General features: G+C 60.5%; 1 protein-coding gene across 7 annotated transcripts in view; it reads left to right on the top strand.

The window, feature by feature from the left end:
• TP73 (tumor protein p73) overlaps positions 1-24,176 on the top strand; it is a 63,033-nt gene that overhangs the window by 34,051 nt on the left and 4,806 nt on the right. For 5 of the 7 annotated variants that reach the window (XM_038537743.1, XM_038537738.1, XM_038537739.1 and 2 more), the window contains exons 4-8: positions 8,083-8,325; positions 19,240-19,392; positions 21,657-21,843; positions 22,219-22,334; positions 23,835-23,944. In XM_038537743.1, the coding sequence (XP_038393671.1) occupies positions 8,083-8,325; positions 19,240-19,392; positions 21,657-21,843; positions 22,219-22,334; positions 23,835-23,944 (809 nt within the window). The remainder of the gene's footprint in view (positions 1-8,082; positions 8,326-19,239; positions 19,393-21,656; positions 21,844-22,218; positions 22,335-23,834; positions 23,945-24,176) is intronic. The other 2 variants (XM_038537742.1, XM_038537744.1) reach the window with 1 other exon arrangement.

Below are 24,176 nucleotides of genomic sequence, written 5' to 3' on the forward strand. Positions count from 1 at the left end.
AGCCCAAGGCCCTATGATGTAGTTCCCACCTCTGGAGCGCCCGGACCCAGGAAAGGATGGATCTGTGTGCCTTGCCCATTGGGCTCAGCTCCAGCCCCAGTGCCCAGCCAGGAGGGGGCAGCAGGGCCAGGATGCTTCCTGGGGAGGTGGGCTCTGTGCAGGGGCTGGAAGCCGAGGGAGGGCCAGGGAGGCCAGGCAGCCCTACCGCAGGCTGAAGCCAGGGCGGCTATCTGCCAGAGGTGCAGGGTGTGGCCTTGAGTGGGGCCCTCACCACCTCACCAGGCGGCTGGAACATGGGGTGCACCAGGGCTGACCGTGGGGGGAGCCATGAAGATTGTCCCTCCAGACCATTCCTCCACTTGGGGCTGGGAAGGGAAACGTGTTTGCAAGGCCCTAGGGCTGCACAGGATGCCTGTGGTGCTGCAGGCTTGGGGAGCAGTGGATGCAGCAGGTGGAGCCACCTGGGGCCTGGTGGGGAGGACAGGAGGGCAGGAGGGCAAGGGGGGAGGAACTGTGATGCCTCAAGCTGGGTGTGTCACCACCATCCACCTCTGGGAAGGTCCTGGTTGGGCTGTGCTTGGCATTGCATTTGGGCCTCTCGGCTTTCTTTGGAAGCACTTTGGAAGTGTCCTCACTCCGCACCGTCCTGAGCCTAAGGGAATGGATGGAGGACCCTGATGGTACCAACACAACAGCCATGCCTGGGCACCCCTGTACTATCCGCGTGAGCCCGGCCAAGGTCACAAAGCAGAGGAGTCCAGGCAGGCCTGCAGGCCCGCTGACCCCTGCGTGCTTTCTGCACAGAGGAGAGGATGGGCTTTAGTCCAGGAAGAATCTCCTGAGGACCCAGGGTGTATGGTGCTGGAACGGCTGGGGAGCAGCACCCTTTGCCGCAAGAACCATCACAGCGGACCCTGGGGTTGAGCGGCTTGAGTCCACTTGTATGCAGATTTTTTCTTGTAAATACAGTAGTGAAATAGGTTTCCCCTTCTTATGATCTTTTTCTTTTTTTTTTTTTTAAGATTTATTTATTTATTTATGATAGAGAGAGAGAGAGAGAGAGAGGCAGAGACACAGGAGGAGGGAGAAGCAGGCTCCATGCCGAGAGCCCGACGTGGGACTCGATACCAGGACTCCAGGATCGTGCCCTGGGCCAAAGGCAGGCGCTAAACCGCTGAGCCACCCAGGGATCCCAATCTTTTTCTTTTATAAAAAAGATTTCATTGATTTATTTGAGACAGAGAGAGAGAAAGAGAAAATGAGTGGTGGGGAGCAGCAGAGGGAGGGGGCAAAGCAGACTCTCTGCTGAGCAGGGAGCCCGATGTGGGACTTGATCCCAGGACCCTGACATCACCACCTGAGCCAAAGGTAGACCCTTCACTGACGGAGCCACCCAGGCGTCCCCTGATGATTTTCTTAGCGAGATCTTCTTTTCTGTGGCTTGCTTCCTCGTGAGATTGTAGTACATGACACACATAGCAGGCAGCATCTGTGTCAATTGGCTTGATGTTATCGATAGGGCTTCTGGTCAATGATAGGTTATCAGTGGTTAAGCTTTGGGGGAGTCATAAGTCATCCTTGGATTTTGGGCTGCATGGGGTGTCTAACCTGGTGTTGGTCAAGCTTCACCTGTATTTTAGAGGCTTATAGCCAGAGGAAAATTGACAGCCCATGGGATACAAACCCACAAGGGTGTGTATCATGATGTCTGTTACCCTGCCCAGAAAAGTGGGAGAGAACTCGGCCCCAGGACACCGGCAGGTGGAGAGCCTTGCAATTTCTAGGAGGAAGTGAGTCTTGAAAGGCTCTCTCAGTGGCGAGGAGACAGTGTTCCAGGTGGGGAATAGCAGGAGCAAAAGCCCTGTGGTTCGGACCGGCAGTGTACAAAGGAGGCTGGGAGCAGGGCCCCCGGGGGACCCCATATCACCCCGCCCAAAGGGGCAGGAGCTCTGTCTTTGGAATCGGTGTCCTTGTGGCACGGACAAACAGGTCTTCCTAAACCAGTGCTGGAGCCCAGTGTCCGCAGCTGCCCCTGCTTGGCCCCGTGCAGGGACGGGGCTGGAAACATCCTCTCTGTCCCTCCAGTCCCCTCCACTAGGTGAGTCAGTCTGGAACAGAGCCTCTGACCACTCACACGAGTCGTTTTAAATTCTAGTGACAAGTATTTCTGTTCCCTCTGGGGAGAGCGTGGGTGACACCTGCATATACACCTGCACGTCGTTATGCCGCACGGTCCCAGCCCACCTGTGCTCTTGCTCTTCCTGCCTTAATAGCCTGGAATCCACTAGAGGTGCCCACGGATGCGGGGAGCGAGTGGAGCACAAACTTCTACAATTTGTTTTCCATCTACATCCCCAAAACTCATTTGAGATGGTTCATTGGCATTAAATAAACACGTACAATAGGAATCTTACAAAACTGCAAAACCCAGCTCCCAATCAAAGGATGGACCCAGTGAAGCCGGATAAGCCCCATTTCTGGAGAACTCGGGCTGGTTGGGACGGGCGACAGAGTAGAAGAGGGCGTAGGTGCAGAGAGGTGGCCTGGCCCCTGGGCAGGGCTGGCCGTCCCCACCACGCACCGTGGCCGCTCCCACCAGGTGCTCCTGGCAGGGGGTACAGGACCTGCTTTCAACCCCAGAGAGCACCCAAGGCAAGAGCCGGTGCCAGGGGCTCACGAGTGCTTGGAGGTCTGCGTCGTTCGGCCCAGAGGTTCCCAGCGCCCAGTCTGGGGCTGAGCGTGACAGCATGGCTAGATGTGGCCTCTCCGGGCACGGGGGGCTCCGCTTGCCCCATCTCTGTGCCTGGGGCTCAGCCCCATCCTCTGAGTGAGTGGGTGAGGGTCCAGGGCTGGCCGGGCCTGGGTCCCCGTCTGCAGCCCTTTGTTGGACTTCTGTGTGGAGAAGGGGGGATCAGTGTGTCATGCACTACAGCCTCCCTGGACCCTCCTGATCTGCACAGCTGCCCTGTGGCTTCATCCCTGCTTTGTAGATGGGGAAACTGAGGCCGAGGGTGGTAGAGTGCTGGGCTGGGTCACACAGGTGAGGCTGGGACCTCAGCCCCTGGGCCTCCTGACCTCAGAGCCCTGCTCTGCCCTGCCAGACCTGGAAGGTCTCTTCTGTCCCCCTCCTTTCACTCCAGGACATGATCCTTGAGGGTGGCAGTCACTCTGGACCTGGACACACAGAGAGGCCTGTAGGTGGGCAGTGGGGTGGCTGGGAGAGTCACCTGTCTCCTGTGGGGACCGCCAATGCTGGCTTGGCCAGCAAAGGGCACTGGGAGCTTGGGCTGGGATGTCTGGCCTGTGGGGCAGGGACCGCAGGGCTGCACTGAGCTCAGGCTCCTGGGCGGGAGGACCAGTGGGCAGGCTGGGCCCTCTGCACCTGTGGGGGTCGGGGTGCCAGGTGGCTGGGGAGCTGATGCCTCTGAACCCCCACAGAGCCCCTATTGCTTGCCACCCCTTGGGTGGTATGGATCAAAGCAGTGAGGTCTGGGGAGGGGATGGAAACTAGAGACTCTGGCCAAAGTGAGTGAATGAGCCACAGCTCTCCCAGCACACAGGCCCCCTGCGGATATGCAGAGGAGGGGAGGACCCTTGGCTGGTGATGCAATGACAGGGTGGGGTGGGCTGGAAGCTGGGACCTTTCCACCCCATGTGGTTCCCTTCATCCTCTCCCTGCTGGTCCTCAGGCAGTACCCTCCTTCCCTGTGCCCCCAGAGTCCAGCTCCTTTCCCAGAAGAGGGCAGGTGCTGGGACACAGTCCACCCAGGGCTCACCCTACCCCTCCTCCCTCTGCAGCAGCCCCATCCCTGCAGGTGTGTGAGCACACATGTGCATGCGGCCCCCAGACCTATGGGTGCCCTCCTCTGAGCAGGAATGGGCCACCTGGGATCCTGGCCCAAGAGGGGCTTGACCAGGAAGCGAGCCTGGCTCCCCGCAAAGGCTGGGATGGACACCCCAGTGCACGGCCAGAGCTGCCTATGCCCCAGGACCCTCTCAGCCCTGACCCAGTACACAGAGCACCAGAACACGTGTGTGCAGCAAATGCACAGTGTGTCTTGAGGAGCCTGTCCAGTGTTGGTGGAAAGAGCTCCCAGGCCACCAGCCACCATCCAGCAAGGCACATGGGGATCTGGGAGGAGAGACCCTCTCTTGCCCCAGCCCCTCCCAGAGCCCAGCCCCCCCCCCCCCCCCCCCCCCCCCCCCCCCCCCCCCGCCCTCCAGGCAGGGCCTCAGACCCAGAGGGGAGGCCACCCGCTGGCTGCTTCACTCCCGCCCTGCAGCCCTCCTTGGGTCGGGCCCAGGAGCCCTGTGTGCACATGTAGGCACATGTGGGCCGCCTGGGGCTGGGCATGTCCTAATTAGCCCACTCTCTTGGGAGTTCTGATTGAAAGCAAAACAAACCAAAAAAGTCCTGATTTTGCCCAGGTTCTTCCTGCTGCCAAGTGGGCCTCCCCCCAGCTTCCTGAGACCCCCAGGCTTCCGTGTGGCTGTGCTGGGCCGCATCTGGGCAGCAAGGTCGGGCTGGGGGCTCTCCGCTCCCCACTTGGGAGGAATGCAAAGGGAGGGAAGGAAGGGCCTTTGGGAGCCACCGGAGCACTTCCTGACCAGCGGGTTTCCCTGCCACTCTCGGACACAAACCCTGCCAGTTCCTGGGGGTGCAGGCAGAGGTGTGCCCCTGGGGCAGCAGAACCCCAAGAGGGAGCCCCACACGGCCACCGCACAGTGGCCCAACACATGCTGCACAGTGGCCTCCGCTCCCGTGGGGAGGGGTAACTCTCCGGTCGCCCAGACCACAAAATGCCAGGGGCCAAAGGAGGGCGCCCTGGCTGCCGGAGCAGTGTTTGCACGCAGAGTGCTTCCTCCTGCACTTCTCAAAGGGCTCCCGGCCTGCCCCTGCCCACTGGAAGCCTCCCGCTCCCTCCTGCTCGGCTCCTGGGCCCACAGATGCTATCACCTCTGCTCTTTTGGTTCAGTGACTAATTCCCTGGCACCCGCCTCAGATCAGTAAAGAATGTGGACAAGTTAAAATCTGAACAGCGTTGTTGTCGTGGGGCTGCCTCTCGTTTCTGCTGATCAGGGGGGCAGGGGCCCTTTGCCCTGCTGGCCCGGGCTGTGCTGCTGTGGGGTCGCAGTGGGGAGGACAGACCCAGGCTGTGCTGCTGTGGGGTCGGAGTGGGGAGGACAGACCTGAGCTGTGCTCCTGTGGAGTCGGAGTGGGGAGGACAGACCCGAGCTGTCCTGCTGTGGGGTCGGAGTGGGGAGGACAGACCCAGGCTGTGCTCCTGTGGAGTCGGAGTGGGGAGGACAGACCCGAGCTGTCCTGCTGTGGGGTCGGAGTGGGGAGGACAGACCCAGGCTGTGCTCCTGTGGAGTCGGAGTGGGGAGGACAGACCCGAGCTGTCCTGCTGTGGGGTCGGAGTGGGGAGGACAGACCCAAGCTGTCCTGCTGTGGGGACAGAGTAGGGAGGACAGACCCAAGCTGTGCTGCTGTGGGGTTGTAGTGGGGAGGACAGACCTGAGCCCCCATTGGTTGGTCTGCTGTCCTCACTGAGGCCCGGGAGGTGGAAAGGCTCCTGTAGCCCTTGGGGGCCTGGGGAGGGGGCCCCTATGATCACAGGGAAGATGCTCCACGGGGCCATGGCTTGTCACCTGGAGGAGAGAGGCCATGGGGACTCTGGGCTGGGGGCAGGCTGGGAACCCTGCCCCCTCCAGGACCCATGGGGCTCTCAGCCTGGTTTAGTGGGAAGGCTGGGTTCATACCCAGTCCATCCAGGTTCCTGGGCATCTGTGTAGGGGAGTCCATCCTGCTGCCTTGCACACCCACCTTCCTCCCTCCCTCCCTCCCTTCCCCTCTTCTTCTCTCCTTCCCTCCCTCCCTCCCTCCCTTCCTTCTTTCCTTTTGTCGCTGGGCCACTCACTCAGCAGCCCTGGGGAATGCGCCCACAGGGGCAGCTCCATAGCAGAGCTGATGATGGGAGTGGGAGCCGGACACTTGGGTCCAGCACCATCCAGTAGAAATGCCATGTGGGCCACACATATGATTTTGCATTTTCCAGGAGCCACACAGAAGAAATGTAAAAAGAAACCCATGGCAGTAATTTAATAGTTAATTCACCAGGAATGATGCACAGTGTGTCACATGCTCAGCATGAACCTGAGAGTGAGATCCTTCATTTCTGTATTTTTCTTGTGGCACCGTGTATGGAGTCGGGGTGCTGGGCACCCCCAGCACTGCTTAGCTTGCTGTGGCCAATGGTCCCGACACATGTTAGCCCTCTTGTGGGGCCCCCTCACAGTCAGGATGGGGAGACAGAGGCCAGAGGCAGGAGGGATGCAGGAGTGATGCCCCTCGGGATGAGAATGCGGTGGGGGGGTTCCCCAGCCTGGCCCTCACACTCCTGGGGACGAGGCTTCTTACTCCTTCCTCTCTGTCGTTTTGTTCTGAAGAACTTTATGGAGCACGGTGTCTGTGATGTGCAGCTCACCACTGCTGTGCACCGTGGATTCTAGGGCACCCGCGTCACGTCCAGAGGAAAACAGCACCCCCCAAGCGGTGGCCCCCAGCCCCACCCAGCCCCTGGGCCACGGCTCTGCCCTGTGGCTGCAGTCTACAACAGCACAGTTTGTTTATCCGCTTACCCCTCATGATGGTGGGTGCTGGTCCCCCCCACCCCGCGCCACGTCCCCCACCGTGCACAAGCGAAGGCTGGGCTAGTCTGGAGGCAGTGGGAGCCGGATGGGGAAGGAGGCTGCAGCCGGGGCCTGCAGGGGGCTCCTGTCTTGTGGCTGGTGGGACCCCAGCTCTGGAGGTCCGATGGCAGCTGCAGCTGGAGTTCCAGAAGGCACAGAGCCACAGCTTTAGTGACAATCTGTCACCTGTCACCTCACTCCTCCTGGGTCATCACTTGTGCTAAGCTTCCTTCAGGCTGGGCAGCCTCCAGTGTGGACTCCAGGACCCTTGTCACCAGCAGAGTGGAAGGGAAAGAACATGTGCCTTCCAAGGGGATGCTAAGCTGGAGGGGCCTCTGGGTAATGAGCACCGCCCTCCTGTTTGAGAAAAACACCCAGGGCAGAAAGGGGCCCAGCAGCTGGTCCCCGCCCCCTGTGCCCCCAGGGATACACTCCTGTGCTTTGGGATCTAAAGGAGGCAGACTGGTGAAGGGAGGCTGCAGGGTAAGCCCCCGTCGCTCTTGGTACCCATCAGCCTCTGCCCCCCATGGGCACCCCGGGCCCCAGGGCTCTCAGGGTAACTGCCTTGAGGGTGGCTGGTGCCTCACCCCACGCAATCACCCCCTGTGTGCCTCAGTGTCCTCATCTGTAAAATGGGATAATAGCCACATCCACCTGAGGCCCACATGAGGATTAAAGCAAACCTCATCACCCTCTGGCCACAAAGCAAGAGATGCTTCCGTGTTTGGAGATCAGCTGCTCTTTACCCATCCAGCCCACCCCCTGCTTGAAGCCTCCAGACAGGGAAAGGGGTCTTCCCTGCCTGCCCTCCAGAGGGGACCTGATCTGTGGTGGATTGGGCTGTCCCCTCCCTCCTTTGCTCAGGCCTCCTGAAGCTCCAGGGAGGGGCTGACCCATCACAAGGTCCCAGGACCCCAGGAGGTTGATGGGACATGGGCCCCTGGGGGGGAAGGAGGGGCCTGTGGGACCCACCCCCTGCCCTGGCCCATCCCTCCCTCTGTCTGGCTCCCTGGGCCTGGGGTCTCCCTCCTTGGGGCTGTCTTAGGGGGATGGGGACGCTGCCCCTGGAGAGTGCCTCCCCCCAGACTGCCAGGAGGTCCAGGGGCAGGAGCCTCCCCTGCCAGCAGCTCCCCTCCAGGTGTGCTCCACGGAAACCCTGGCACAGAAGGAGGCTGATGGAGAGGGGAGGGCGAGGTGAATATGTCAGTTTATCCCAACACAAGCAGTGACCTGTCGGGAGTTGGGGGGGTGGGACGGGAAATATTTGGGATGACTGAGCTGCTGGCCCTTTAAGGCTCCTGTAACAGGACACCTCTGGCCGGCGCGCGCTTCCACGCTCCACGCTCCAGCCTGACTGTGTGTCCCCCTCCCTCCCCCTTCCCACGCTAGTCCCAGTTCAATCTGCTGAGCAGCACCATGGACCAGATGAGCAGCCGCGCGGCCTCGGCCAGCCCCTACACCCCGGAGCACGCCGCCAGCGTGCCCACCCACTCACCCTACGCGCAGCCCAGCTCCACCTTTGACACCATGTCGCCTGCGCCGGCCATCCCCTCCAACACCGACTACCCTGGTCCCCACCACTTCGACGTCACCTTCCAGCAGTCCAGCACGGCCAAGTCAGCCACCTGGACGGTGAGTCGCACCCCTGCTCCCGAGGGGCATCTGTGGGCTGTGAGGGTGGGAGGGGTGATCGTCCCGCTCTGGGCAGCGAGGGAGGGCCGGCCAGGTGTCCACACGGGTTCCTGCCTGGCCCCCCGCAGTAAGCAGTGAGCCGGGAGGAGCATAGGGCAGGAGGCGGGTCTGGGGCCGGGCAGTCTGGGCGTGCCCACCTCTCGGACGTGTGGCCCCAGCGGCCAGCCTCCGCAGAGCCCCAGAGGGGCAGACGTGGCTCCTGGGTGAGGTCCATGGGGCAGAGTCCGACCATCATCACCAAGACCCTCGGGTGTCGAGGTGGGGCTTGAATCCCGTCTTGGGTGAGCATGAGGTCCACAGAGGCTGCCTCCTCCAGGTAGAGTGCATGGGCAGGGAGGTCTGATGTCTGCTGGCTGGCAGCCTCTGGGTTGTCACCTCCGAGCAGGGGATGAGACTGGGAGTTGGGGGTGGATCCCCGGCACCTGGGACTCAAGTCTTCAGGTCTTGCCGCCTGCGCTCTGGAGGATTCTGGCCCCTGGTGGGGATTTTCCCAGCTTGGATGGTGGCCCGCACCCCTGTGGCCTCCCTTGGGGTGCTCTGAGTTTACGTTGACTCTTGAAACCGCCCAGCAACCCACCAGGTGGAACCTGTTATTGTCCCATTTTACAGCTGTGGAAACAGGCAAGGGGCGGGGGTAGTCACTGGCTCGAGAGAAGCAGGTGGTTAGTGCCCCCCTCCGCCAGGACCCGGTGGCTAAGCTTCCTGGTTTGGGGACTTGAGGTTCCTTTTTTTTTTTTTTTAAAGATTTTATTTATTTATTCATGAGAGACACAGAGAGAGAGGCAGAGACACAGGCAGAGGGAGAAGCAGGCTCCATGCAGGGAGCCTGATGTGGGACTTGATCCTGGAGTCCTGGGATCACACCCTGAGCCAAAGGCAGCGCTCAACCACTGAGCCACCCAGGTGTCCCAAGGGGCTCCAGGTTCCTAACCGCTTCCCCCCACTGTCCCCACTACAGCTGGGAGAGGAAGAGGCTGCCAGACATGCCCAAGGCGGCCCGGGGGGAAGCAGGGATGCTGAGACCCCCCAGGACAGACCATAGGCTCCTCTGAGGGTGGGGCTCACAGGGCACTGGCAGGAAAGGCAGCCCCAAGGACGGTCCCGGTGTCCTGCCCCCACACCTGAAGAGGACAGAGTCTTGCCTGGCACCTGCCCCATGGACCCTAGCAGGCCCTGGCTGTGGGCAGCGTCACCTCCAAGGACCAGCAGCTCCATAGTCTCCCCCAGCCCCTGGAAATGGGACCCTGGAACAGACATATGTCCATGCAGGGGGCCGAGCACCAGCTCTCCCGCTTTAAGAACTGGGTCTCCTGATCCCCATCCCCTCCGGGATCCTGCTGCCCCGCTGGCCAGGTTGTGGTTTTCCCACGCTCCTGGGAGGCTGGAGAGGGGGTGGAACCAGCAGGAGACCCAGTGAGGCTCCGCAGGGGCCAGTCTGGGTCTGGGATCCAAGCCCTCCCCCCACCTCGCCCTACGGGCCGCTGTCTCTGGTTCTGGCCGTGGCCATGAGCCCCCAGACCCTCACCCATCGCTGAGGTGAGGCTTAGCTCCACCTCAGGGCTTCCAGTGGCGGAGTAGGCACCTGGTCCAGGGCCCCCACCCTGTCATCCTCATTTGTGAATTTTTCCAGTAATGCCCCTTGTTGCTCCTTAGAGGGGATGCTGTCTGTACAGCACAGGTGAGCACAGTAGGAGCTGTGTGTCACGTTATTATTTCCTTAGCAGCAGGGCTGGGAGTGGGGTACCATAGAGCTGGTCCTCCTGGGTATGGTTGTTCGGCTGCAGGTGCACCTGCTGGAGGCTTCTCTTACTGCTATAGGGTCCTGGTCCCCAGTCCCTAGATTGGAAGTTTGGCTATGTGGCTGTAAGCCAGGTCAGGAGGCACCCAAGGCATCCCCACATTGCACACCTCTGGTGACAGGAGGCTCACTCCCTCTCCTCTTTGATGTTCATACTGTTCCCTAAGCCCTTTCTCTTACCTCTCAGGGAAGGGTCCCAGCCCCTCCTGCATCAATACTGTCACCAAGGCCTGAGCTGCTGGACCCCTGGGAATCTAGGCAAGCCCTGGAGGGGGGTCCTGGCTCGCTCTCGCGCTCTCTCTCTCCATCTCTGCTATTTAGGGATGCTGGTGGGGTCTTTGCAGCGTCTCGGGGACTTGGAGTGCCTTGGATGGTCTGAGCTGGTCCTCAGGGAGGGATAGAAGCTGCCCCTCTGCTGGCTATCCCCCTGCCCCCACCTGGGGCCTCTGTCAGGCCCCCTCAGTTGCTTCCACCTCCCCTGCCAGAGATGTGGTGTCAGGTCTGGAGGACCCCTGGCGTGGTCACGGTTTCTAGAGTGGTCTGCCCTGGCCAGCCATACTGGGGGCAGAGGTGGCTTACCTGTGCCCAAGTTCTAACCACCCCTCGCCCTGATACCCGCCCCCCCTGCCCGGGCCCTCGGCTGGCACACAGAGCTCTCCCTCCCCAGCCCCCATCAGTACAGGGGTGGAGGTGGGGACACACATTGATAATGAGATTTTTGGCACCTTGGGTCTCTGGGAGAGACCGCCCGCGAGCTCCTTTCCCTGCCCGGGGAGGGGGCGGGCAGGCTCACCATGCAGGATGGGGACTGCCGGGCAGCCCGCCTGCTCACAGCTCTGGGGGTCTGGCTGCGCGGCTGCTGCCCAGACTTGCTTCCCGGGCGTGCTGTCTGGGCTCCGCAAGGCGCCATGCGTGGCCCCCGCCATGCCAGCCGGCTGGTAACTGATAGATAATTCATATTTTTCTCAAGTATGATTCCAAATTGACTGTTGCCTTTGGTCCTGCCCTTGCTTGGGAAAAACACCCTCGACAGGCCCCAAGGGATCACAGCTGTTAATAGGGTCTTTGGCTTCTGCCTGGCTGAGGCCCCCCACAAGTGTCCCAAGGTTTCACCTCCGTGCTCCTAGGGCGCTGACAGAGGGAAGGTGTGTGTGCAAATGCACAGGCACGAAACACCTCACACACATGCAAAGACGTGCACATGCTACATACATACACACGACTCCATACATGCACACGTGCACACAAACATGCGTGCTCACCTCTTCTGGCCGCTACCCAGGGCTGGAAAACTCCTTCCCGTGGAATCCAGGAGGGATGCATTGTGTGTAACTGAGCAGCTGGAGGAGGAATGTGTGTTCAGCCTCCAAGATCATAACCCGGGGACCAGGGGCAGGACGTGGTGGCAGTTTGACTGGCAGCGCCCAGGTCCCAGACCTGCTGTGGAGCCGTGGGCCTGGGTCCAAAAGTGGGAGGTAGCCTGATGGGTCACTGTGGGACAAACGAGCTGGCTCCTGGGACCACTTAGAACAGCACCTGGAGCCTGGGGACACCCCCCCCCCCCTTCGCAAATTGCTGCTCCTGAGCCATCCTAGCCAGGGCATGTCCTGTGTCGGGGTTGTCCTGTGTCGGGCTCTCCAGGGCTCTGGGGGCTTCGGGGAGGGACAGACACCGAGTGGTCAGGGCTGTGCGTGGGGGCTGGCATCCATGGGCACTGATGCTCTTTGGACTGGTAGGTGGTGGAACCCGGCCAGGGATTGGTGTTTGCACCCTTGTCCCAGTGCCAAGCCCTCCCTGGCACACTGGGGCCTGGCTTCTGGGCCCTGACGGCCACTCCCTTCCTGGGCCCCCCAGGGATTGGCAATGACACGGACAGCTGGTCCCAGGAGTCCCAAGAAGCTGCCCGTGAGAAGGGCATCTGGATGCTATCCAGCCCTGCTCCATCCCCTGCTCCTAGGCTGAGCCTTGCCAGGGAAGGGGACTATCCTTGGGGACTGGTAGGTTTGGGAGGGGGCTCCGAGGTCAGCTAGCCATGGCTGGAGACCTGGCCCAGCCAGGCAGTGTGAGGCATGCAGGTGGGGTGCACACAGGCATGATGGCTCAGCGAGTCCCTGGGCGGCCTCCATGCAGCCTGCCAGCCTGGACACAGCTCCGTGAATGTACGAGTGCCAGTCCGTCCGTCCGTCCTGGGGCTGAGCCAGGCACACAGGGCGAGCGCAACCCTCCTGGCTGGGGAGGGTCCTGTGGGAGGCAGGTGGGGACGCACAGAGGCTCTGCACAGAGTTCCTGGTAGAATGTGGCTGAGTCAACACTAATGGATTTGGGAGAAAACTTTCCAGCGCCTTGGAGGTTTGCAAGCAGGAAAATAATAGTGGAGGTGTCCCAACATGATCACGGTATCAATTGCGTTATCCTAAAAGTTTATGGAATGCATAAGTGGAATTAATACCTTTTACTGGCACCAGAAGCAATTACGTGTATTTAAGGGCCAGGGAAGAGCTCTCACAGTGTCTGTTGTGGAGACAGGATGAGGAGCAAGCAGGGGAGATTGCAGGGATTGCTTGCGTGATGGGGAGCTCCAGGGGCAGACTCGCTCCTGCAGGCTGGCCCTGCTCCTAGCCTGCGCCGTGCACGGCCTCGTCTCTCTCCGTCCTCTGCAGGTGGAGCCCCTGGGCCTGCTGGTCATGGAACTTGGCCTTGGAAACCCCAGTGGGGCTGGGAAGGGCGCCAGCCCTGAGTCCTGGGGGCCGAGGGGTGCACCAGAGGCGGCCTCCACCTCGCCCCACCTGGGCTCTTATAGGGGATGCAAGGGAGAGCCCCTGGGGGGTACGAGACCCGTCCACAGGCTTGGAGCTATGGGTCGGGCATGATGTAATCACTGCTTTATGAAGAATCATTTGTTTTCTGAGACGTCCCGAAAATGGGTATAGCTCCATAGATTCTAGATTGTCTTCCTAGCAGTCCTGACTGTAGCCAGTACCCTCCCCGCACCTCCCAGAAGCCATGCAGCAGCCCTGGTGAGGACCCCAGGGCTCAGGAAAGGCTGGAGCAGTGGGGATCAGGGGCCTGACCCCAGGCTTTTGTCAGGCAGCTAGTGGGGCCCCGGGAGAGTAGACAGCCTTCTCCCAGCTCCAGGGATGCCCCAGGACCCCCGTGAGCCACTGGCAGGAGAGGCTGACCCTCAGAGGACCAGGGCACCTGGGGCCCAGAGTGGGAGGTGCCTGTTTGCAGGTGGTGAGTGACTGACATCTGCCACCACACCTGAGAGAGTAGACCCGCCCGCCTTCACTGCCTGTTATTTATTGACAAATGACAATCCTTTGAGAGCACTTTATGATTCGAACACTCCAGGCTGACCAGGAAGGGCTGGGGCCCGGGAACTGGGGAGCCAGACCTGGACTCGACCCTCCCCTCCCCTCCCTGCACATCTCCCAGGCCCGGCTCCACACCTGTGTCTGGACCCCATTATAGGGGGAAGCCTGTCCTGGAACCGGTTGGAGGCTGCATCCCAGGTGTCCTGCAGCTTCAGCCTGTGGGACTCTGAGTGAGGGGCTCGGCTGAGCAGCCCGTGGAGCCTTTCTGTGGTCAGTTGTGGGGGAAATCTGGGTTGGATTTCCTTAGATCCCAAACTAGGAAGCCGAGCTCAAGTTCCTGGACCTGAGGCCCCAGACTTCTTCCCCCAGCCAGGGCTTCATCATCTCCAGATGGGGAAGCCCCTGGGCTCATCTGGGATTCTGGATGGGCCATAGGCTCCTATGAGGGCAGGAAAGCCCCCTGGAAAAAGTGACCAGCACTCCCGGCTTTAGTGAACTGGAAGTTCAGCGGTTGTCGGGGACCCGCAGTGGCCTAAGCCCAAGGTCCCCCTGGGATTGCAGACCTGTGTCCTCCACCGTGGCCATGTACCATGGGGCGCGGAACCCTCTCCCCTCCTCTAGTACTCCTCTGTGAGGGGCTGTGGGGAGGATGAAGGGAGGTCCCCTCGGCCCATCACCACCTAGTACCAGGAGCCACTGCCCTCTGCAGGGGGATCGTGTGTTTTACCCTCGTGCCTTGCTGGGCATTTCAAGTTTCAATGAAAATTTCGATTCCAGCCAACCATTGCCTTAAAAGCTGGAAAATGACCACCCCCTCCCCAACCATGTCCAGGGCGCCCCAGAGCTCTCTAGAGAAGCAGTGGGCTCTTCTCCTGCTGGCTCCCAGTGGAGTTTATTTAGAGTGAAGAAATAACACTCACCACTCCCTGGCCAGAGGGCATATCCGTAACTGTGGTGCTGAACGGGAGACTTCCCTGGAGCTTCTGTGGCAGGAAGGCCAGAGGCAGGACAGCCTGTGTGCAGGAGCTGACACCTGGCTCTCAAGCCCATCCTGAGCACCTGCCCACCCCCCACCCCCTACTGTGGCCCCAGCCTGGCTAAACCCCCGCCACACACACACACACACACACACACAAACACACACACACTCCCCGAGCTAGAGCTACTGGCAGCTAGGCCAGCTCCAGCCCAAGGCCATTTGGAAGCTTCAGGGCACTGGGGGAAGGAGCTGGCCCCTCCGTGCCTGCACTCAGCAGACCAGTAGCAGTGTCCAGAACAGTGTGCCTACAGTTGGAGGATCCCAGGGCTAGCATTGCAGTAGAAGATGCCTAGCACCAAGAAGTTGGCCCTAGCACCCTGCCCAGGAGGACTGACCCCGAGGATCACCACATGGACAAGGCCAAGCCAGCTCAAAAGGCCACAAGTCAGGTGGAGGTGAGAGTTATAGGGGGCTCTTTCCCCTGGCAATTGAGAGGACCCTCTGTGGTGAGCAGAGCCGGGCTAGTGGCCAGCCGCCCCCCTCCGTCCCCATGCCGTGTAGCTCTGTGGCCTGGCTCACAGCCCTGCTTGCTGGTTCCTTGCCAGAGCGTTTTCCCTACGGGGCCAGCCAGCGGAGTGTCTGCCTTCTCCAGGAGACCAGGACAGACAGGCACGGGCTCTCCAGCTGCCAAAGTTAGAAACCAAGTTCATAGGCAGAGGAACCGGTGTTTGGACCCGGCCGAGGCAGATCTTGGTGCTTCAGATGCAGCCACCATTTGTGCCCTTGGAGCAGGAGGGTGGCTCCTGGTGGGAGTGCTAGGGCTCTCCGCAAGCGCAGCTGTGTCCCCAAAGACACAGCTGTGTCCCCAAAGCACAGCTGTGTCCCCATGTCCTGCTTACCCACTCCATCCCCATAAATTTTTCAATTTATGTAAAAAGCAAATGCTGGCCCATAATCTACAATTAGATAATTCACATACGGTTCATCAGGAGTTGGCTTCATTTTAGAATATAATTTTACAATTCAATTTAGACTTCACTAAACAAAGGCATCTACTTACTAATTTTCCTAATCTAACTAGATAGCTACAAATTGATAGGGTTCAAATACATTGTAGTATGGCTATACCTTCAAGACAGTATCAAGACTTTATTTTCTAAAGTGGATGATTATCAGTATCCACATACCCATGGTAATGTTAACATTTCGCACTTCTTTACACATTAATTTGCTTAATCCACAACAATCCTTTGAGTTTGCCATTATTCCTATTTTATAGATAGAGAAATTGTATAAGCACCAATGAAACAGATGCTGTATATAATTTTGTCAGGTTCTGGGGAAGTTCTTAGTATTCTAGAAAAAAAAATCAGTTAGTGAGAAATTAATATTGCTAAGTAAATAGGGTTTGAGGCTGGATGCCTTGGTTACAAAGGAAGAATGGAGGGAGGGCCAGAGTTTCACACACTGCTCCTGAGCCACATCTGGGACCCAGTGCCCCGGTCACTGAGGCCAAGGACAGGTCCTTGCCACTGGTCCCCTTGCCCCTGACCCCAGAGGAAGAAGCACATCGCATCTGGCACCCCTGCCCTTGCTTTGTCCCGTCACATGCCTCTTAGTGTCTTCATGGACCCAGGTCAAGCCTAGTAGTGACAAAGGGAGCTTAGGGGTGTCAGTGCTGCTCCGCCCCTACTTAGCTCGCAGCTTTTGGAAGCAAGGCTCTGGTGACAGTGCATGACCTTGAGGGTGGAGACCAGGTGTGCATGGACCTGGCATGAAGGAGGAGTGAGTGTAAGTGGTGGCGTCCAGGGTGGCCCCGGGAGCCCTGGAGAGAAGGCGGGGTAACTATACCCTGTCACGGGGCTCACTGTCTCCACGTCATTACTGCAGCCCAGGAAGCATCCCCAGACCCACCGGGGCCCTCCGTCCCCTCTGGGCACCACTGTGTCTCTCCTGCCTGGGTTGCTGCTGTGGGGCTCCCTCCCCACCTCACCCGGTGCCTGGTATCCACCTGCCTCTCTCCTGGGTCAGTAGGGTCACCCACTTAGCATGGGATGGAAGCCACTGGAAGGTGTCCCTGCCAGCCTCCAGCCATGTGTGGGCAAGGGACTGAGTAGGCCCAAGGCCCTGTGGCCTGGAGGCGAAGCCAAGAAGTGGGTGCTCTCCATCTCCCAGGGCACAGAGTCCAGGGCTCCTGATCTCTTGTTGGGGACCGGGCTCTAGGATGTGCCCAGGCAGGCTGCTCAGGCCAGCCTCTCCAGGTAGGCAGCTTCTGGTCCACAGCTTCTGGGGACGCTCCTGGACAGCGGTCAGAGTCACTCTGCACCTGCAAAGCCTGTTTTTGCCTCCATCTCTGGGCTCCAGTGAGGGGATCCCCCGCTGTTCAGTCTGTGGGCAGATGTATCCGTGTCCTCCCCCAGCCAGGAGCTCTTGTGGGATCAGAACAGCCTTCTTCCTCGGGCACATCTGCAGAGCCGGCACTGGCTGCTGCCCTACAGGTGTCCTGGAGCTCCCCGGAGCCACCAACCATCAGTCCTGTGGCCACAATGGGGTGTTGGCTGTGGGTTTCCTTGTGCATGGACCCCGGGTGCTCTGAAGTGGGCTGGGGTGATTGTTTCAGGTTGGCCTCGTCCCTGCTGTCCCATCCAGGCCTCCCTGACATGTGTCAGAGCCCACCCCATGCTCCCAACAGCTCTCCAGGAGTGGGAGAGGCCAGCAAGAAGGGGTGAAGCAGTGTGGCTTATGTCACCTGGGAGGCCCCTCATTACCTGGAAGTAGAAAGGGACCCAGGAGGACTGTCGGGGTGGGGGTGGGGCTGTTGGCCTGGGCTGGAGGATTGCTGTATGAACCCACAGAGGTTCTCTAGGAGAGATGGGTCTGTGGCCTTGGGTAAGTCCTCAGGGGTCCATAACCAGAGAGGACAGAAATGTGGCTCTGCACGCACGCATGCAAGCACGGGAAGCAGATAAAAGTGGGCTATAAAAAAAATCATTTAAAAAATAAAAGCCCCCCCCTTGCAGGCCCCGTCTTCCAGAATCTGTTGTAACAGATTCGCCCAAGCTGGTTAACGGTATTTGCGGTTTGCAAGATGCTACACGTCCCTGGAAAATGACAGACAACTTATTATCACCTCTCCACTGTCCTGTCCAAACCTGCCCGTGCCGGGCACCCAGCTGCTGGGGAGCGGGTGCGAGGAAATTAACAGCCACAGAGCCGCCGCGCCTGCCACCCGCCACCCCCGCGCCAGCCCTGCCAGGCCCTGGGCTCCCAGCCAGACGGGGCCCATCCTGGACTGTGGTGGGAGGAGGGCAGGAGAGGGGGAGGGTCTGGGTGGGGGAGGGCAGGGATGGGCACACACCAGCATTTGGGCAAACCGTTTCCTGCAAGCTCGGAGGAATACACGCATCCCAGAGCAGACAAGTCCAGGCGGCTCTGTGTCAACAGCCGAAGATAAATAAGATTTTATCAGCTCAGAATCTGTTGAAACACATCCATCTAGCGGTTCTAGGGAAGGAGAGGTGAGAGGGAGGGAGAGAGAGGAAGTGTCTTCACGTGACCTTTTCTATAGAGTAGACAGGACCCGGGAGTCTTCCTCCAGGAGCTACGGGGAGGGGGGAAAGGAGCTAGCTGAAGGGTGGGGGCTCACACCCTCTGAGACACAGGCCCTTCAGTGTCCAAGTCTGTCACCTCCTACAGGCCCCCACCCTGACCCCACCCCAAGTCTGACCATCCCAGGCCCCCCTCCCAAGCGCCCCTCCTGCCCCTGTAGCCCAGCCAGATGCTTCCAGGTGGAGGGAAACCTCAGGCATCCCTCCAACGCGGCTCAACCCCAACCTGGCCTGGCATCTGTGGGTTCAACCCCTGCAGGGGTGGGACTGGCGGGTGTTCATGCCCAAGGCCACATTAGCAGCCAGCTGCGGGTGGCACTGGGTTGGGGCCAGGCCCAAGGCTGGAGGTGGCCTTGAGAGGGACCCGGAGGGAGGAAGCGGCGAGCACCCTCCTCGTGTGTCCAGGCGGCCGCACTCGCGGTGCAGGCGGCTCCGGCTCCGGTACCGCGGACAGCTCCCGGCGGCTCCTCCCCGAGGCGGAGCGTCCCCGGCGCTCTCCTGGGGCCTCGGGTGGGCGAGTCCTGACCTGAGGAGCACCCGTGGGCGCCCCCACCCGCTGGGCTGCAGGACCTCGAGAGGGGCTGGCGCACCGTCTCCGCCCGCACTCGGAGCCCCAACCCTGCTGTTGGGACCCGGCCAAGCTGTCCCCGCAGTCTGGGCTGTGCCCCTAGCCCTGCTCCATCCCGGCTGGTGCTGAGCCACAGGCTGTGGAGGGAGCACCAGGTCGGGGGACTGAGTGATGGGAGACCACTGGCTGGTCGCTCCGGGGAGGGGACTGCAGGGCCTGCCCGCCCCTGGGGACACTCTCAGTCCTGCTCACAGAGGGACAAGGAACTGTCCCACCCAGGAATGACCACGGCGCACTAACAACAGGGTCTAAGGGTGGCAGTTGTAGTAAGTCACCGGGCCCTCCTCCTTCAGGCCTGGGAGAGGCTTGTCCAGTGGTTTACAGCATCCCAGCAGCCAAGCATCAGAGCCAGACCCGGGACCCCGGCCAGACTTCAAAGGCCCGTGACCATGACCTGCCCCTCCCAGGCCAGGCCTGTTTCTCAGCATGTCTGCACCCACCCAGGGACGAGACAGGCCCCTCTCTGAGCGTCCTCTGCATGTACCCTCTCACCCCAGGGCACCTCACTCACTGGACACCTCTTGTAGGCCCTCCTGGGGTCCCGGCTGACCCTGCAGGGGGCGAGGATGCCCTCTAGAATCCAGCAGCTGATGCAGGAGGGCCGGTCCCACTGCTCACCCGCTGAGGCCGGCCAGCAGGAGCCAGCACCAGAGCTGTGTGCTTTCACATGCAAGGCTCCAGTAAGTCTAGATTCTTCTGGGGCTTGAAGGGGCTTAGTGAGTCTAGGGCCTGGCAAACAATAGGCACTCAACAAATGCTTGCTGAGTGCATGGCTGTCTGGATCCCGGCTTCACCCTCTCATTAGTTGTGTTCAGGTCCCTGCAGTCCAGTGAGGACTCATGGTTCCCTGTGGGGCCCTCCTCCACCAGGGACACCCCCTGGGTGACTGCTCTCATGCGGAGTCGCTCAAGTGCCTCCAGGATGCTTGCCAGACAGTTCCCTGCCTGAAACTACCTGCACCTTGTCTGAGAGTCAGAGACCAGTCCTGAAGCCTCACTTGTGGGTGGACAAGGGAGCTGGGTGCTCAACTCACACCGAATGCTTGCTTTGGGCTGGGCTGCTGCTGCTCTGGGCACAGTCCTTGGGGGGGGGGGGTGCTCAGCCTATCCCCCAAACTGGTGCTTTGGGGAGTGAAGGGGAAGCATTTGTACTGATGGGGACACTGGAGCTCAGCGGTCACCCCTGGGAAGAGGCTGCCCCCCACTCTCCATGGGACTCCCGAGCCCACCTTTCAGCAGCCCTGGTTTCTGCTTTTCCCCGGCAGTGCTTCACCCCTACCCCCAGGGTTGTGCGGGATCATTCTCTCCTCCCCAGAGGTGGGGGTCCCAGGTACGGGGTGGTGAGCTGCACTGGGCTCTGGGGACCCCGGTGCATGGGGTACTTGTGAGGGGGTGAGCCCACTGGGCATCCAGCTCCCATCCGTGATGGGGGCGTGAGGGAAAGTTGAACAGGGTCCAGCACCCGAGGTTGCCACCAGGGATACCCCAGCCCACTTGTCCTCCTGACCCCCTTGGACTCCACTCTGGGGGTGTTTCCAGGAGGAAGCCCTGGGCAGCTCATCAGCAGAGGGGTGGCTCACACCGAGGGGCTAAGGGGTTCGAGGGCCTAGGGCAGCCCTACCCTTGCTTTTGCATACTTGGAGTTGCTGAGGATGTCAGTCCCTGAGCGCCTACCGTGTCCCTTGATGGCCAGAGAGGGGGCTCTGGTGGCCAGTGGGGGCCTTACCTTTGCAGATGAGGGTGGTAGGGCCCCCCAGCTTCCTTGGCAAATGGGGGCTGAGACCTACTCCTTCTCTGGCTCTGCCAGCAGCTCCATGCATCCAGCCTCAGTTGCCCTGACTGTACCACGGTGGGTACAGTTCCTGCTGTGAACCTTCCTCCCCAGTCTGTGGCCCAGTCTGCTTTGATGCACCACACGGTGGTGGCCAGACCCCAGCAGGCCACCTCTCAGAAGCAGTGTCTCCCAGCACAGTAGTTTCCCTGGCTGAACCATGGTGGTGTGGGGGGAAGATGGGGCACCCTTCTGGCCTTTGTGACTGGGGTAACTCCAGGTCATTGGGGCTTTGTGGGGGGGCATAGGGGTTATGGGGTGAGGACAGGAAGTGTCCTGTGAATCTGAGAACCGGAACATTCTCCATTGTGCCTGGGGGAAGGAAGCATAAGGAGCCTTGGATAGGTCCCCAGAAGCCGGTCAGCTTGGAAACCAGTGGGCACCCCTGTGGCCAACAGCTTTGAAATCAGAGCTGGCCAGGGCCCTTAGGTGGGTGACATGGTCTGCTGGGCGCTAGTCCCAGAGGAAGGGCGTCATGTGATCCTCCCTGGGACAGGGTGCCAGGCTACAGGGACTGGAGCTCTGAGGTCAGAGGGCCCTCCAGCGCAGTGGCCATGTCCGGCTGCAGAGCTCAACCCCTCAGACTTGCTGAACCCCTAGGGAGTTCCTTCGTAAAACTTGAGTGCATACGGGCACCCAGCCTGTCTCAAAATTACATGTTTCTCACCAAAATGTCCAAAAAGCCTAACTTTGGGCTTTTAAGAACTTTGATGCTGCAAATCCCCTACTGCGGCAGATCCCTATGCAGACTGGGGGGTTAAGGTCCAGAGTGGGGAAAGCCAGGCTCAGCAGGGCAGACCTGGTGCCAGTCCCCACTCTCAGCAGCTCCTCGCTTCCTGGACTTTACTGTTCTCACCTGTAAGATGGACATGACGGTGCTAACCTCTGCAGCCGCCGAGTCCAGACAGAAAGTCCAGCTGCTCTCCCTGTGCCCAAACTGGCCAGGTGCTGCGAGCAGGTGAGGGGTGCCCGGAGGAGGCACTTTGAAGGACAGTAGAGGGCGAGCAGGTCATGGGCGAGCTGGGGGCGGGACTCCTGACCCGGGTGGGGGCGCGGCGCCCGAGGGTGCTGCCTTGGGGCTGGACTGCAACCCTGCCCCCTCTGCCCCCACCAGTACTCCCCACTGTTGAAGAAGCTCTACTGCCAAATCGCCAAGACATGCCCCATCCAGATCAAGGTGTCCACCCCGCCGCCCCCGGGCACCGTCATCCGGGCCATGCCCGTCTACAAGAAGGCGGAGCACGTGACTGAGGTTGTGAAGCGCTGCCCCAACCATGAGCTTGGGCGGGACTTCAACGAAGGTGAGACCTCCAGCCCTTGTGCCCAGCGGCCGGGGTGCCGGGCAGCCTGCGGAGGGGAGAGCTGGCCTCGGACCTCCTGGCTGGGAGACAGCAATGCTGGCAGGATGGGCTCAGTGTTTCCCTGCCCAGCCCCGTCTCCTCCCAGGTGTACCTGGGGGCCCAGGGCACGGGTGCAGGCTCCCACAGGACGGCAGGCAGCAGGGCTGCCGGGCCAGGCACCCTGAGGGCACCAGGGTGGCCAGTCGGCCTCAGACCCCCCTCCCCAGGAGGCCATTGGGACCAGCCCTGTGGTCCCCAGTCTGCTGCGATGTGCCTGCCACAGGGTGGCTGGACCCCAGCTGGGCACCCCTCTGAAGCGGCGTCCCCTCCCGGCAGGACAGTCTGCTCCGGCCAGCCACCTCATCCGGGTGGAGGGCAACAATCTCTCGCAGTATGTGGACGACCCTGTCACGGGCAGGCAGAGTGTCATGGTTCCCTACGAACCTCCGCAGGTAGGCCTGGGGCCCTGCAGGTAGCCACAGGGTGGGGAGCGGCCTGTCCAAAAGCACTCATGTCACCTCAGTCAGCCAACCCACCTGTCCCCAGCGTCTCGGAGTTAAATTCTCCCATGGAGCAAGGCCCTTGCCCTCACCCCCGTGCCCTGTGCTCCCTGCATTCATTTATGGCCTCTGGAGGAGAGAGGTAGGCGGGCCACAGGCAGGGCCTGGAGGTGAGAGATGAGGCTGGTGGGAGGTGAGTGGGGTGGAGAGCCCCCATCCAGGCTCTGCTATGACCTGAAGGCAGCAGAAGGTTCTAGGTCTCCTGAGAGGGCCCAGTTGTAGTGTAGAGCTGGAGGTGGAACCAAGTGGGGTGGGGGGTGATGGTGGGTGGGCGGTGGGATGGGGGAGAGAGGTGGGCCCCAGCTGTGCATCCTGTGGGCCATGCTTCCCCAGTGGAGTGGGCACAGTGAGCCCCCATCTTTCCTTTACCTGGCTCTGGCCCCTAGACTGCAGTCAGACCCCGGGACCCCAACCTCTACCTGCCCCTCCCCACCTCCCAGACCCCCAGGAAGGGGTGTGACCACCCTGCCTGCCCTCCTTCCCCAGCCCTACTCACCTACCAGAGCTGGCCAGGCAAGCAGGACTCTCCTGCCCCCTGGTGGCTGCCATGTGCCAACAGTTCTGTGAAAGGCCAGGTTTGCCTAAGCCAGAGACTTGAGTTTGATCTCCTGACCCAGGGAAATCATGACAACTGCCCATTTTGTAGTCCTGGAATATAGAAGAACCCAGTCCGTAGTCCTGGGTTCATGCCTCAGCTGTCCACGGACTCCCTGGGAAATGGGCAAATGTGCTGAAGATGTAGGTCCACTCCGATGGCTCTGGTCCGTCCCTCTGCCAGAACAGTGCCATGCACCCTTCTGCCCAGGAGAGCCCACAGCAAGCAGAACCCTGTGCACCTGCTCGCCCACACCCAGCCTCCAAGGCTTGACTTCTAATCTGTGTTAGGGGTGATGGCTGGAGCAAGCAGACCACAGGACTCTGCCTCCAAGAGCCAACACAGTACATGGCAGTCAGTGGATGGATGGATGGATGGATGGATGGATGGCCGGCTGGGCAGGTCGATGGGTGGATGGTTTGGATGGTTGGATGAATAGATGAGTAGGTGGATGGAGGTGGATAATTTTGATGGATGGATAGATGGATGAGTGGACAGAAAGTGGATAGATAGATGGACAAGTAGGCGGATGGGTGGATGGTTTGGATGGATGGATGAGTAGGTGTGTGTGTGGGTGAAGATGGATAGAGGTGGATGGATGAATGGAGGTGGATAATTTGCATGGAGGTGGATGAGTGCATGCAAATGGCTGGCTGGCTGGCTGGCTGGCTGGCAGAGGACCACAATGCAAGGGCTGCCTCCACCCCATGCCTACCCAGAGTCAGGATCTCCCACCTCAGTGGTTTGGGGCCCGTGTGCTGACAACACAGCCGTCCCCCCACTTCTCCTCTGTGTAGGTGGGGACAGAATTCACCACCATCCTGTACAACTTCATGTGCAACAGCAGTTGTGTGGGGGGCATGAACCGGCGGCCCATCCTCATCATCATCACACTGGAGACCCGGGAGTGAGTCTGCTGGGAATGTGGGGTGGGGTAGGGCTGGCTGGGGGCTTGAGGCAGTGCTCCCGGGGTCTGGACACGGTAAGGGATGGTACAAGCTCTGGGAAGGGGAGTTTAAGGAGGGATGGACGCCCTCCCTGGCTGCAAAGGAGACTTGAGGGGGATCTGGTGTCCCAGGGTGGCTGGGTGCTCAGCCTTCACCCTCAACTCATCAAGACCCCCCTGTGCGAGGTGGGTG

The sequence above is a fragment of the Canis lupus genome, chromosome 5, assembly GCF_011100685.1.
Source record: "Canis lupus familiaris isolate Mischka breed German Shepherd chromosome 5, alternate assembly UU_Cfam_GSD_1.0, whole genome shotgun sequence".
In the NCBI taxonomy this organism is placed as follows: domain Eukaryota; kingdom Metazoa; phylum Chordata; class Mammalia; order Carnivora; family Canidae; genus Canis; species Canis lupus.